A 14,811-nucleotide genomic window follows, 5' to 3' on the forward strand; every position below is an offset into this window, starting at 1 on the left:
TGGCGCTTTTCCACTGCATAGTACGGCACAGCACGGTTCAGTATAGCTCACCTTGGTTCGGCTCAGTTCGCGTTTCGACTGCAGTTTATTACCGCTTTAGAGTGGGTGGAATTATTCACGTGTCGTTATAGTTGCGCCGCCTCTACTGCTCGCTCTTCATTTTTTTTTAACTTGTCCCTACACTGTTTGTAAGTCCGATGGTAGCCATGTGTGCCCAAGAGCTTAGCGACCTCCTGAAAAACGTTTTCATTCCGCGTCGCCCCATCCAGCTCTCGCTGGATCCGCTCCTCGGCTACCAACGAGGAACGCGTCTGTACTTCCTCAATAGACCACGAAACAGCCATTTTTGGTTAAAACAAAATGGTGCGTCGAACTTCGCTGGCTGTGCTAAAATCTAGCGGGTCTGTTGTGTCTCGTGTCGCAAGTTCAGTGACGCAGTAATGACGATTTTCTCCGGCCAATCAGTGACCAGCAGAGTTTACACGTCATGTTTTGGTAACGGTTCGGCGTGCTTGGAACCTTGGCTGAGGTGGTACTAAAAAAAGGACCAGGTATCAGGTACTGTTCCCAGTGGAAAACCCCCCAAAAGTGAGCTGAACTGAACCGTGTCATGCCGTACTATGCAGTGGAAAAGCACCTTAAAAGAAGAAAGATGCCAGTTCTGTTGGCATTGGTCCAGACGTTTACTCATGATCCAGTTTATGAAATTGTAGAACAGAATAAACTTGTGTAAAATAAGGTCTGTTGAGATGACAGACTGAATGCAGTCCCCAGTCACAAGGATGTCTTATTTTAGAGGGAGAAGCAGTAGCTTGCGGAGCGTCCATGTTGCCAAAAGGCACAGCAAAATACAATCGGACCTCGCTAAATCAAACTCAAAGGAACCAGAAAAAAAATTTGACTTACGGAGTTTACGAGTAAGGGAAAACGGCGTATCGAACAGTACAATGAAACGGGTTACTTTTAGAGAAAAAAGTCTGTTAACTTCGCTTGGCGTCGATGTGCCGATGCATCTCGTTCGTCAATCTCCTCAATCTCGTCACTGGACGGAAACACATACAATTTTTGCAAAAGCTTCCCGTCAATAGGAACGTTCCTATCCCTTGCTTGCACAAACCACTTCAAAATGCATTGTTCAGTGACGGGATACTCACATTCCCTCTTCCTCTTCTGATGGCCACATGACTTCTCACTGTACAGTTTCAAAATCTTTTCTTTTTCTTTCAGAAAAGTGGAGAGCGTACTTGTGGGAATGCCGAATTGCTCTGCAATTTCCACTGTCTTCTTGTTGCCCTTTTCGACGGCTCTGATGACGGTAACTTTTCCGATTGACAACGTTTTTAGCTTACGCTTACCAGTTGTCATTTTCGGGGCATGTACCATACGGGAGACTATGGAGAAGCACACAGACACGAACACTATTCAAGGCTCCTCCCGACAAGAGACTGACAAAGGTGAAGGGAAAATGGGTTAAAAACGTCTTTCTTGAGACAATTTTATGACTCATGGAGCACCGAAGGGACGCAGATTATTCCAGCCACTCACTTTAGTTTTCGGACATTTTGGTCTCAAAATAGAGGCGTCCTAGCCTCAGAGAGTCGCTTAATCCCTTGTGGAATGCATTAAGATAAGACTTTGCGTCCCTTTTCTTGGTTTTCTGGACCACATGTTCTGAAATGTAGCCTCAGAATAATAATCCCAAGGCCATAGAAAATTCGACTAACGGAGGTTGGGAGCCGAAAAGTTTTCGAGTTGAGGAGATCTAAATACATTGGTCTTATGGGAATTCAGCCAGGGACTAACGAGCAATTCGAAATAGGAAGGTTTTTGAATTAGGGAACGTCGACTTAGCGAGGTCCGACTGTATACATAAATGGAAAAGAACAGAAGCAGTTGAGCGCACACCTAAAAATGTATTTACAATGTTAACAGACTATTCATTGGTTCTAATCCACATGTGCTACCCTGAAGTTGTGAGATTTCTGCATGAGATGAATGGAGCTTCCTTTACACAAGCAGATTGATTAATTCACAGTTAAATGGACATCAAGGTTAATCATTACAGGATTTGGGTGCTCTGTGTCTGTGTTTTCCACCTATAGTAGTGTTAATTTACATGTTAATTATAAGACAGTGGGTATGTGTTCTCATTAATATGGTATTTTATCCATTTTCTGACCTACTTGTCCCCATGTTAAGAATGTATTTTTGTCCTGTATGTATGTATGTACTGAGAGGAAGGAGTGCTAAGTACAGATAAGCCCCAGGTGGAACTCCAGGTCATTGCAGACAGGCTGACTCTTTGAGGAGGTTGAGGAAACTCAAAGTGTTAATTCACATTCTTAATTAGATGTGTGATGTTAAGGGATTTTTTCCTCTTTCAATGTGAAGTTTTTCAGGTGTCTGTGATTACTTCTTTACTTTCATGACCTTGCAAGACAGATCGTTGTTATAACACCTGCCATTTAGAAGTTGAACCTCCTGCCTGTAGGTTGTCTAGTTGTTGTTGTGGTTAATTGGATCCAGAGTAATTTGTGTCTTCATGGTGCTTGGCAACATGAACCGAGTACCCAGCCCTGGGGTGCTCAGGAGTTCAAAATGAAAATGTTAGATGTGCGTTCTCTAAGCTCAAAGGTGTGTCGATCATGAACTCCTGGGTCTAGTTACACCAAGTGTTGTTCAGTCCAAAAGCTCTAAACCAATAGGAGAAGATTATATTGAATGCCTGCTAAAGTCAGCAAATGGCACCTTAACGAAAATGCATCCTCCATGTATTTGATTGTTTTTTTTGTAAATGAATACTACAAGCCCATTTGCAGTTTGCCTGCCTCGGTATATGGTATGATGAGATGAAACACTTCATGAGGAGTTAAGCTTGTGCCTTTGAACACTGCTCATTCATACTAAGGGATCAATGTCACAAACGAGGAGGATTGGCTTCCTGAGAAGTTTAAGGTTTCAATGTAGAGAATTGCAGCAAGACCAGGAGCTCCATGTTAGATCTTTCACAGTGCCTTAAGCTGAGGTCTAATTCAGAGTGGCACACTTAGCCTCACCTTCTTGCAGCGAGACTTGTTATTTTAATTTTGATTTCCATTTGATAGGGTGGCTGACTGACTTTTTAATGGCCAGGACTCTGTGAAAGTAAATGGCTCTCTGAATGACATGCTTCCCTCCTCCAGAGAGCCTCCTCAGGGATGCGTTCCTGCTTTTGTATGTTGTCTACACAAATGGTTATCGCAGTAAATGTGAAAATAGGTTCATCTTAAAATCGGTGATTGTTAGCCTGCTAAATGAGAGTAAAAACAGTCATGTTCCTGTATTAGATGATTTTGTTAACTGGTTGGAGGTTTTTTTCTTTCCTACATCTAAATGTTAAAAAATAAGGAACTCATAATCCACTTTCAGAAGAGACAGTCTACACTCATAAGGAATAACCATCAAAGACCAGGTAGTAGAAATTGTTGGAAACAATGAATACCTTGAGAAAGAAGCCTTCCGTAAAAAGGGACAGCTACGCCTCTACTTCCTGAAGAGTTCAATGCAAGTCCTACCATTAGACAATAAAATAAGTACACATTAAACTATGAGAAGCACAGTTTCTATTAATAGTTCCAAAAATAAAAGTAAAAGTAAATCTAAACTTCTTCATCCTATCGGCTCTCCCATGTTGGCGCAGAATGTTTCTTCTGGCTTAATGTCCACATACTTCATATAGTCCTTAATTTGATTCATCAGCAGGCTATTCAGATGGGTACTGAGTCGTTGCTGCTACAGATGACATGGCTATACCATGGGAGCCTGACCATGTGCAACTTCCAAGCAATGGGCATAATGACCATCTTCCTTAGGACATCTTGTACATGATGCGGTCAAGTTGGGTGAGCCCTAGCAGCCTTCGGGGCATCTTCATTTCCATAAGTAAAGGCAAAATTATGCAGGTATAAATTAGAGAAATAATAAACGAAGTCACAGGGAAGATTACAGTCAATGTAGTGGTCATGTATAAGTGGTGGCTCTGTATAGAAAGGGACAGTAATTGCTGTTCATTTAATAGGCTGGTTGCTTTAGGGTAAAAGCTGTTCTTCAGCCTGGTAGTGTGGGCATCAAGGCCTCAAACACTATGAAATGCTATGGTTGGGTTGGATCTCTACAAAAGTTTTTTTGCTTTTCTGATGCAGCGGGTAGTGATTCTGTGAGCCGTTATGATGATATGCTGAAGGATCTTCCTGGTTCTAAGAAGTGCAGCTGGAATACCATGCTGTAATGCAGTAACATTACAGAGTCTATCAAGCACCTGTAAAAGTTAAGCAGCAGATGTTGTGGGAATTGTGCTTTCTTCAGGCTTCTCGGAAACGGAAGCCTCAGAAGACCTTTTGTGGCCATTGCAGTTGTGTTTCTTGTCCATGACGGGTCCTGGCTCTGGCTCTTTTATATCACTTGCAGTTTAGCCAATGCCAGCTTAACATTAGCTTGGATATAAACTGAGGTGAGGAACATGACAAAATTGTTTTGGCAGATAGAATTCATAACTCTGAAGTCCAGACCTTTCCAAAGAGCAATATTGTTCAGCAATGCCTGTGGAGGTGCACCAATCATTATTTATATTTTTATATGCACACCCTGCCACCTTTGTCTTTACCGGATTTAGCCTTTTGAAACGAGCAATAGACAGTTAAGACTGCAAACTCAATAGTCGCATTGGGGATGTTAGCATTCAGATTTTGATGAAAAAAGAGGAGCAGTTGTTCATCCTGTGGGACGAAAACCTCAGTCTCGCCTTCTAGATTCTGTTGACTATAGACAGGGTTTTTGCGACAAACGGACTGGAAAGAGCTGGCTTGTTTGGGGAGTTCTTCAGACTAACGTGGACTATGACTGTTACCCCACTTGTGCTTCCTCTTCCGTTTCCACCTGCACCGGCTCCTTGCTGGAGAGGAAATTCCTAACAAGCATCAACATGCTGTGACGCTTATCCAAGATATTGTGAGGGTGGTGATGGAGTAAAGCCCTTCATTCCCATATCCATTGTTTCTTGCAAGATGTATGTACTAGACTGAGTACAGTTGCTCACTGTACTTAAAAATAAAATAGCAATGGTAAAATAAAGTAAAAAGTGACCATCTAAATGGAGAGATCTGGGCAGCTGCGTCCATGCGCGCTACTGTCCTGTATATATCCTGCCATCTCAACAGACCAGTTACAAAAAGCAGAGAGTATTTTGTCAGCTAAAAAGTTACATTTTACTAAACATCCACAGACTTAAATCCTAGAATGCACAGGTATCATTTGCATCATTCATCAGTCAAGTCTAAATATTGGTTTAATTATATATAGTATGTTTGATCTAATATTTCAGTATTATGCTCGCTGTATATTTTAATTTGTCTATACTAATTTTGTTGGATGGCTGTGTACTTTGTTTTGTGTTTTTAAAGTTATGTCGTGGTCTTTTCTCTAAATCCTACAAACGAGCCAAACTTCTCGCTTGGGACAATAAAATGAAGTGTAATTTAATGGTACTCCCAGCAGTCCAGTTGCTTCATTCAAACTCTTTCCTTTCCTGTTCTCTTCTCTTATAACTGGTAGTGGACCTGGACCTCCATGCCATTCCTGCAGTTGTCTTTACTAAGCTGTTTAAAAAAGAAATAAAATGCAGTGTCTTGTAATTACCCTGCAGTAGATTCCTAGTATGTAGCTGAACTGTTAACACTGAGGCAGGGTGGGCTGTAGACATGTTTGTTTACCCTTATCAAGGTAGCACTGGAGGTGCTTAAAGTTTCCCTGTTGTTTCCACAGGTCTCTTTGGTGCTGTCTTCGGTCTCATGGGAGTGTATGTGTATGATGGAGAGCGGGTTCGAGAACATGGACTCTTTCAGGGCTATAACATGCTCACCTGGGTGGTGGTGTCTCTGCAGGTACTGTCAGCTGGGTATAACATAGTCCATCTCCGGGCTTTGTGGAAAATTTTAAGTTTAATCACTAGCACAGTTAGCCATGTTGCCATATCAGCTGGTGACTTATAAATCTCTTTTTATTTCTCAGGCCCTTGGTGGGCTGGTCATAGCAGCTGTCATCAAATATGCTGATAATATTCTGAAAGGCTTTGCCACGTCTCTCTCCATCATCCTGTCTACTCTCATCTCCTATTTTTGGTTACAAGACTTTGTACCAACCAGGTTGGTGACCTTTTTTCTTCACTCAGTAGTTAATACACTGTGTCAGTAGAGAGGTCAGAGTGATGTCTGAGCAACTGGAATTTTTAAGACCAGAAATAACACTAACCTTCTGTTCTCTTTTTTTTTTTTTTTTTCTCTTTAGTGTTTTCTTTTTTGGTGCTGTGTTGGTTATAGCGGCCACATTTCTATATGGATATGAAGGGAAGCCCATGGCGAATCCTGTAAAAGCCTGATTCTTGCTACTGTGACCACCAAATGTGTGGATGAGAGCATTACCCTAGATGTCTGCTTATAGATGTTTTCAGGAAGACAAGGAGTGGAACTTGGACTGTCTTGTCTTCGTGACACACGTGAGCACGGGCTGCTCTAGCAACATCTTTAGACAGTGGGGATGCCAGGCACACAACGGTGCATTGCAGCTCTTGCAAGCCAAGAGCTTTTTATTTAAATAACTTGTTTAGTGCTACATGGCTCAGGTACTTGTATGCAAATTGGTATTGGGGACCTTTATTTTATTGGGATGAATCAAGATGACATGACAAAGGCCATACAGCGAAGGAAATAATTGAGGCTGCCATCTGTGACTAACTTCTGGGCGGAAAAGCAGCACTGACTGGTCCACTGCCCTTAGTAGTGCCTGTTACATTCGCAGGACATGACCTTTACTTAGTATGTGACCATAAGCGACACGGTGGACATGACATCACAGGAAGGTATTCAGTTTGACTTGATGCTGCAGACAGGTGGAAATAGCCAGTGCCAAAAGAAATATGAGTCTTGAGCAAAGGACTTCTGTTACCATTGAGGCTTGTTTGTTACTCCAACATTTCCTGGGTTCTGGACTGGGCCTCCAGGGCTTCAGAAGAAACTGGTGGGTTGACCATTAGAGAAAGCAGGCATCAGCCTAAGGTTGCAAATGTAACCAGAAGAAAGGAGGGAAAAAAAAAAAAGATTCTTACAGACTGTCACTCGTGAAACTCAACAGTGCAAATGAGGTAAAATAGATAAGATAATGGCAAGTTTGGGCAGCCCAGAGGAAGCATCAGGTTCACTTTGCAGATTCTAATGGGCATTTGCATTGGCATAGCGTGTACATTTGATTAACAGTCTCTCTCTGAGCAGGTGATACACAATGAAGAAGGTGCTGATCTGGGAGTTAGTTAATAAAATCATTTTTATGTCCTTTGCTAGTCTGACTCTGTGTTTCTTTCCATCTTGATGTAATGCTTTTCCAGTGCAATTTTGTTTCTGCTTTTTCATAGGTGGTCTCAAATGTCTGTATTACATGTAACATTTCTGGACAAGTAGGTTTATGGAGAACAGTTTAACGTTTACTTGGCTTAAGTTAAGTAAAATTCAAATTCCTTAAAGAGCAAAGCCTTCATTGGTGGAGACTCGCAGTCAAGTACCATAATGAAGGAAGAATTTACATACTCAAAATAACATTACTAGAGATCAATAGATAAGGCAAGCAGCTTGTAAACAAGTGACTGAGGTCAAATGCATGCACACAATGTGAACATTTGAGCAAATCGCCCATTGCAGCCTGTGCCCCTTTCTTAATCTTGCTTAGCTTGCATTTTTAACTGTCGTCTTGAAATGGTGCCTTATGTTTTAGTTGGTACCACGCTGTAGCTGTTTGACTGTTTCAGGTCAAGCGTGTCAGTGGTGAGAGGATTGCTCTTTTCATGTAGAACCTCATTTTGAGATGTCTTCATCACGTGACACGGATGGAGTCCTGGGTTACTTGGCTGTGCTAAGGTTAGCATTTGGCCAGTAGATTAAGCACACATTGAGTAATGATTGCAGCTCTCCAAAGGCCAGTGATGTCTGCACCAAATGTAATGTGGCTGTATCTGTGAATTGGACAAACTAAACTGGTCAGAGACTGCCGTGCTGGCCAGTTGAGATGGCACAAGGTTTGTAGAGTCTGCATGTTATTAAAACTCCAACACTTTTTAAGTCCCTTTTCGGATATTGCTGGATATCTTTTCTTTATGAATGTTCTGAAGATGTTGGGAATATATCTAATGTGGTGTTCAGGAAAATGGGAAGAAGTAGTCATTAAAGATCAGGCAGTTGCAGTGGTCCAAGTTCTTATATTGGACTTCTGTAGAGATATGGTGATTGATCAGCTAAAGAGGGTTCAAAAATGAACTCTATCACTTAGAAGGAAGAGGCTGTAAAGAAATGTTGGAATATTTTATTAGACAATAACTTAAATAAGCAAGCTGGATTGCAGATGGAACACATGACGAGATGGACTTCTGATCAGAGGGAGGTGACATTTAAGGTCCTGATTTCTTTTGTCTGTCCAGCTGTGTCCTCAGTTTTGTTGTTTTTTTTTTAAATTATCGTTTTTAGTCCTTTAATTGATTAGTTACAGGGTAGAAGGAGATGCACTCATACCTTCTGTGTGAATGGATGTGACCGATGTTCAATAAGACATGATCAGTGCATCCCCAAACTATGGAACTGTGGTAAAGTGACATAAATAATCCTTTTTACAGCCAAATTTGTTGACAGTCATTCTTTATTCATGATTGACTAATTTTACTCATTTTAGCTCATTTGGTATTGAAAATGTTAGCCAGTCCTCTGACTGTCAATTTACTAAGCAAAAATGTGTGTCAAGTGTCCTTTGGATAGATTAGAATAACTTTTATTGTCATTGCATTGAGAACAATACAACAAAATTTTAAACTACTCTCGCAGAGATGCTTTCATCACTCGCTTGCACATCCTCACGCATGCACAAAGAAATAAAAACTGATTGGCTTTTTAAAATAATGTAAAAAAAAAGTATAATAAAAGTGCATTTCAGTAATTGCTCACAGTTTCTCACATAAATACAAGTCCAAAGCTATTAAAATTGTGAAAGTAGAGACAATAGGATAGAGGGCCAAGAATTAAGTTCTTGGACAGCAGGTGTGCCAAAGCTGTTCCTCAGTCTCATGGTTCGCCACTTCAGGGCCCTGTTGTGCCTTCCAGAGGGTAACGGTGTGAAGGCATCAGGTGAGTATTGTCGCTGATAATTCTGCAGGCCTTGCTGTAGCAGCATGACCAAGGGAGGGAGAGGTCAATGATTATTTGTGCTGTGTCCACCACCTTCTGGAGGGCGGCCCTGTCTGCCTCTGAGCAGTTTCCAATCCATGCCAGGATGGAGTAGGTCAGTAAGCACTCTATTGTGCAGTGAAAAAAAGTCTTCAGCAAAGTGGCAGAGATTTGAGTTTTCCTTGGTATACTGAGGCAGCGCAATCTTTGCTGGGTCGTCTTCACTGCAGCAGTGGTGCGTATACTCAATTTTAGGTTACTGCTGACGTCGGTCCCTAGAAACTTCAAACTGTCTCCATTCCTGAGTGCCAGGCGCACGTCCTGTTTCCACCTGAAATCCAGGATGAGCTCCTTTGTATTTTAGATGTTTAAGGACAGGTTATTTACTGCACACCATCCTTTCAGGCTAAAGACTTCATCCCTGTAATTGTTCTCATCGTCATTTCAGATGAGATCCACGACTGTTGTGTCATCCGCAAACTTGATGATTGTGTTTGTGGGATGAATGGGTGTAAAGGGAGTATAGCGGGCTGAATTGGTTCAGGTGCGTGAATGGGCCGGCCTTGCATGTTCAAATTCTGTGCCCTGTTTTTCACAAGTCTTTGGAATTACTTGGTCTACTTCATCAGAACTGCCTTTTAAATTGTGAGATCTGCAGTCTTCCCAGGTGAGGGGCTGTTTACCCACGACCAGTGCTCAAGTGCTCAATGTAGCCTGTTAACACTACTCTTCAAGGTAGTGGCATTTGTTTACATCATTCCATGATATATGACGATTGATTTACATTTTTAGATTTGAGGAGTGGTAACCTTGTCAGCAAATTCGGTGACTTCTGGCACTTCTGAAGCCTTTGAATTTGAGATGAGGTCCCATCTAGTCAAGTATAATTAATTTAAGTGAACTGAGCATTATAACAGTAAATTAAGCTTAATTAGGGATAATTCTTATGAAAAGACTGAGGCTGCTTAATCAGTTGGCAAATCCTCATTAATTGGGATTAAACTGAGGTAGGAAAGTAGCATTAATTCCTGTTAAATTGATTATTTAAGTTATTTGACACCTCAGTTTTCCACATGAGTTAAGCCCAGTGAATTAGAATTAAATATATTTATGAAGCTAGAATTAATTTGAGTTGTATTCAGTAGTCAAAGATGGTGAAACTAAGAGATTAAAGTAAATTAATCAAAAATCCAGATGGATTTTCTTGGGTTAACTCCTGCAAAATAAATGAAAGCAACGTGTAGCAAGCAGTGAGGAGCCCTAATAGATGCTGGGTAAAGAGAGATAAATGCAGTACAGTAATAAACTTTATAAATGTGAATGCATGTGTGCATAAAATGCAACATGCAATAATGTGAGAGAAAAATCCTGGGGCCTCCGGTATAAATGGTGCGTATGCACAAAAATGTTGTGTACACCTGTTTCTGTGCTCACTTATTAAAAACGTAACTAGGTGTAGAGCCCCACACGTGTACACACATTTCTGCTCAGTTTGCAAATTGCCAGCATCAACGCAATGCTACTGTTTCTGTGTGGTCTCATTTTTAGATTTACATCCATGATGTGGGCTTTATCAAATACTGTACACCGAAATTAATTGCATATCATTTATAAATTTAAGGCACTTGATTGTAATTCTTCTGTAACAATGGAATGGCCATACTATTCCAAATACCATCACTGTTTTAGCTTTGTTCCTCTCAGGGCACCACAAGTATTTTAGTCCTTTGTATCTGAGTAGCTGATCGCAAAGCTCAATGGCAGGATGTGGCGAGAGATTATCGGGATGCAGCTTCCAGACCAGGAGGGCGTTTATAGCACAGGCTTCCTCTAGAAAGCCACCAGCATCGGTATGGATTCCTCTCAGCCTTGCCACAGGCTATTTGAACTTTCCCATCTAGCAAACTCTTCAGAGCCTTTCCTGCACAAACCTCGCAGTTCAGAAACAGTTTCATCCCAAAAGCACTCAATCAGTCCATCAAGTGCTCCTGGTAGAACTGTTTGCACAATCACCTCACTAAAAACTTGAATTACAGCTGTAATATTGCACAACCTGAGCCACTTTATGAACCGTTTACACTGTTTGCAATATATGTACATGTATATGATGCTTATGCTTTCATATTGTGTATTGTTCATTTTTTATCATTGTATTATTACTGTTATTTTATCATGTTCTGGGAAAATAAGTGTTAGGAGGATTTGCATATTAAATTTCATTTAACCATGCGATGACAATAAAGAAATTCAATTCAGTTGAATAGAAGAGAGTTTATTTACCTTTGATGACAAATGGCTTCTAAGTCGATTTCGCTTTCCAAGAGCTATCATCTTTGACCTCTGTGCTGTCAGAGTACTTGGATGTATACTTGATACAATTTCTATGATGAAATGCATTAAAGTATGTATATTACATTTTACAGATAAACTTTGTTTAAACAATGTATATGCTGTTAATATTTAAACATGCAAGGGCACAGTGACACAGTATTAGCAATGAGCTGGCACCCTGGCCAGGGATTGTTCCTGTCTTGTGCTGTAGGTTTGCTGGCACGGCCGTGACCCTGGGTTTAAGGTTTTAAGTTTCTTTATATAGTCATGTTTACACAAGAAAACATGAAATATGCCTTCTCAGTTGCATCTAATATCAGACAGAATGAAATAAAACAGATAAATAGATGGATAGAATAATTAAATATGTTTAAACAAAGAGTTTTTCAGTGTTCCTTAAGTTTTGAAGAATCAGCGTCCTAAGCTTACAGCTGGGTTTACGTTTATTAAAGAACTTCTTGTGTGGCGATTGGTTACTTGGAGAAAGAAAAGGAAGGACAGGAATTGGAGGTTAATAGACTTGACAGAGTTAGTAGTGCTCATTAAATGATTCCATTCATGGTCATGAGCGTCCCATCAAGCATCTTGTGCGGGGCAGGAACAATCCCTGGGTGGGGTGCTAGCTCATGGCTACCACTGCATGACTGTGCCCCGCACATTTTTAATACAAGCTGTAATGCCTTTCATCATGAAAATGATATCAAGTATACTTTTTATTCAGAGAGCTGTAATATCATGAATTTTCACTCTTTCCTATAACTTGCTAATCCGTTGCACTTCCTGATTCACTATCTCCACATCATCCAACCTTCTCTTTCTCATTCTCTTCATTCATCAGCCTCTCAAAGTACTCTTTCCATCTGCTCAACACACTCTCCTCACTTGTAGTGGTAGTTTATTTATGTAGCGCCCTTCATAGACAAAAGGTCACAGAGCGCAGAACAGCAAATCCAGTACAAATGAAACAGTTAAAGCAAAACCAGTAAATAAACAAACCAGAACTATTCAGCACTGATCACCAGCCTGTTTAAAAAGAAATGTTTTTTAAACTCGACTCCACACCGACCACAAGGCTGGCTACTCCATAGTCTCAGTGCCACAAATCCCTGCTGCCCAGATCTGAGAGTCCGACAAGCTGTATGGCGTTGGAGCAGGCTGGTTTGGTCCGGTTTGCCTGTCCATGCAAAGCTCTGAAAGTAAGCACCAAAACTTACCAGTGAATGCTATAAAACACTGGGAGCCAGTGCAGTGTGTCCAGAATGGGCGAGATAGGAACCTGGCAGCTGCATTTTGAACTAACTGAAGGCGTGAGAGAGAGGACTTGTTCAAACCTGTAACTTGAGCATTACAGTAATCAAGCTGTGAGCAAATAACAGAATGAATAAGCATCTCCAATTCTGAGTTTCTTAGTTTTGAGAGACTTCATAAATGAAAGAAACACGAGCGGCTCACTGACCTTACATATTCATCAAGTGTCAGGGACTGGTCAAAAATAACCCCAAGGTTACGTAGACTCGACTTGATAACAGGAGAGACAGAAGATCATTTTAAACTGATCTCAGAATGAAGAACAGGAGGAGCAACGATTAGCACCTCAGTCTGTCCTGAATTCAACTGCAGGTAATCACAACTGAGCCAGTCGTTAACCTGAGACAGACAATCAACCAACGTGACCAAAGTATTAAATTGGATAGGCTTAAATGAAAAATAAAGCTGTATATCATCTGCATAGAGATGATACGAGTTGTCCTTAAAAGAGTTAAGAATCTGTGATACAACAACAACATTTAATTCTGTTGCACATTTTCATACAAATAATGGAGCTCAAAGTGCTTTACATGATGAAGAAAAGAGAAAGAAAAGAGAAAGTAAGAATTAGAATAAAGACAACACTAATTAACATAGAATTAGAGTAAGGTGGTCCAATGGCCAGGGAGGACAGAAAAAACAAACAAAAAAAAACTCCAGACAGCTGGAGAGAAAAAATAAAATCTGCAGGTGTTAAAAGGCCACGAGACCACCCAGTCCCCTCTGGGCATTCTACCTAACATAACTGAAATGGTCCTCTTTGTATTAGGGTTCTCTTGGAAGGACTTGATGATGGTGGTCATGTAGACTTCTGGCTTTTAATCCATCAATGTAGGAACATCACGGTGCTTTGATTAGGTGGTGGTGGTGCTGATTGCCACCACAGAAAACCAGGAAAAGAACAGAAGAGAGAGTACGGGTCAGTACGGATTTTGAAGCCACCATGAATAGTTATTAGGATGAATTGAACATACAGAGTATCAGGATTAAATGAAGGTGAAGTTATCAGAAAGCCATGGTACATAATGTGTCCCACCGTATCAGCCTGGTGAATTCCTAATGGCAGGCTATTCCATAGGGATAGGGGAAGAAAATATAAAGAGAAAAGTCCAAGAACCGAGCCCTGTGGCACTGCACATGTCAAAGGAGCCAAGTCGGATGAAAAGCCAGCCACACCGACTCAGAAACTCCTATTTGACAAATAAGAGGAGAACCCGTCCAAAGCAGAGCCAGAGACACCTAACAGCTCTAATCTATTAATTAGGATCCGATGGTCCACCGTATGAAACGCTACGGTAAGATCTAACAGTACAAGCACAGGGCACCAGCCTCCGTCAGCAGTAATTTAAAGATCATTAAAAACTTTTAGAAGAGCTGTTTCTGTAGATTGTCTCCTCCAAAAAGCAGACTGAAAAGAATCAAAGAACTGCTGCTTTTCTAAGATGGCACAAAGTTGCTGTTCAACCACCATTTCCAAAACTTTGGCAATAAAAGGCAGTTTTGAAATTGGCCTGTAATTACTCAAAATAGAGGGATCAGAATTAGATTTTTTCATTAGCGGTTGAATTGAGCATGTTTCAAATACGATGGAACCACACCAGATCTCATGGAGCAATTTATGATATTCAAAAGGCACGGACCTAATCAACTCAAAGATTTTAACATTAATGATGTTGGCAACAGGTCAGTAGGACATGATGAAGATTTCATCTTCCTGAGCAAGTCAGAACGATCCGAAAGTGAAAATTCTGAAAACATAAAAGACTCAGAACATGAGTGACGAGAGCACCAGGTAAGACAGCTGGAATAAAATTAGCCCGAACAACATTAACCCTGCCAATAAAAAATGTAAGAAAATTATTACAATCAATGTCATAAAAAACCTGAGTAATCGACTGAGATGGAGAAATAATATTGTGAATAATATCAAATAGCACTT

The 14,811-nt window shown here is 40.8% G+C and overlaps 1 protein-coding gene across 3 annotated transcripts in view; it reads left to right on the forward strand.

The window, feature by feature from the left end:
- LOC120514263 (UDP-N-acetylglucosamine transporter-like) overlaps positions 1 to 7,366 on the forward strand; it is a 43,233-nt gene extending 35,867 nt beyond the window's left edge. For all 3 annotated transcript variants that reach the window (XM_039734550.1, XM_039734552.1, XM_039734551.1), the window contains exons 6-8: positions 5,800 to 5,918; positions 6,046 to 6,179; positions 6,322 to 7,366. In XM_039734550.1, coding sequence (XP_039590484.1) covers positions 5,800 to 5,918; positions 6,046 to 6,179; positions 6,322 to 6,412 — 344 coding nt within the window. In that variant the 3' untranslated portion in view covers positions 6,413 to 7,366. The remainder of the gene's footprint in view (positions 1 to 5,799; positions 5,919 to 6,045; positions 6,180 to 6,321) is intronic.
- Positions 7,367 to 14,811: the final 7,445 nt, after the last annotated feature.

This window comes from Polypterus senegalus, chromosome 14 (genome assembly GCF_016835505.1).
Source record: "Polypterus senegalus isolate Bchr_013 chromosome 14, ASM1683550v1, whole genome shotgun sequence".
Classification (NCBI taxonomy): domain Eukaryota; kingdom Metazoa; phylum Chordata; class Cladistia; order Polypteriformes; family Polypteridae; genus Polypterus; species Polypterus senegalus.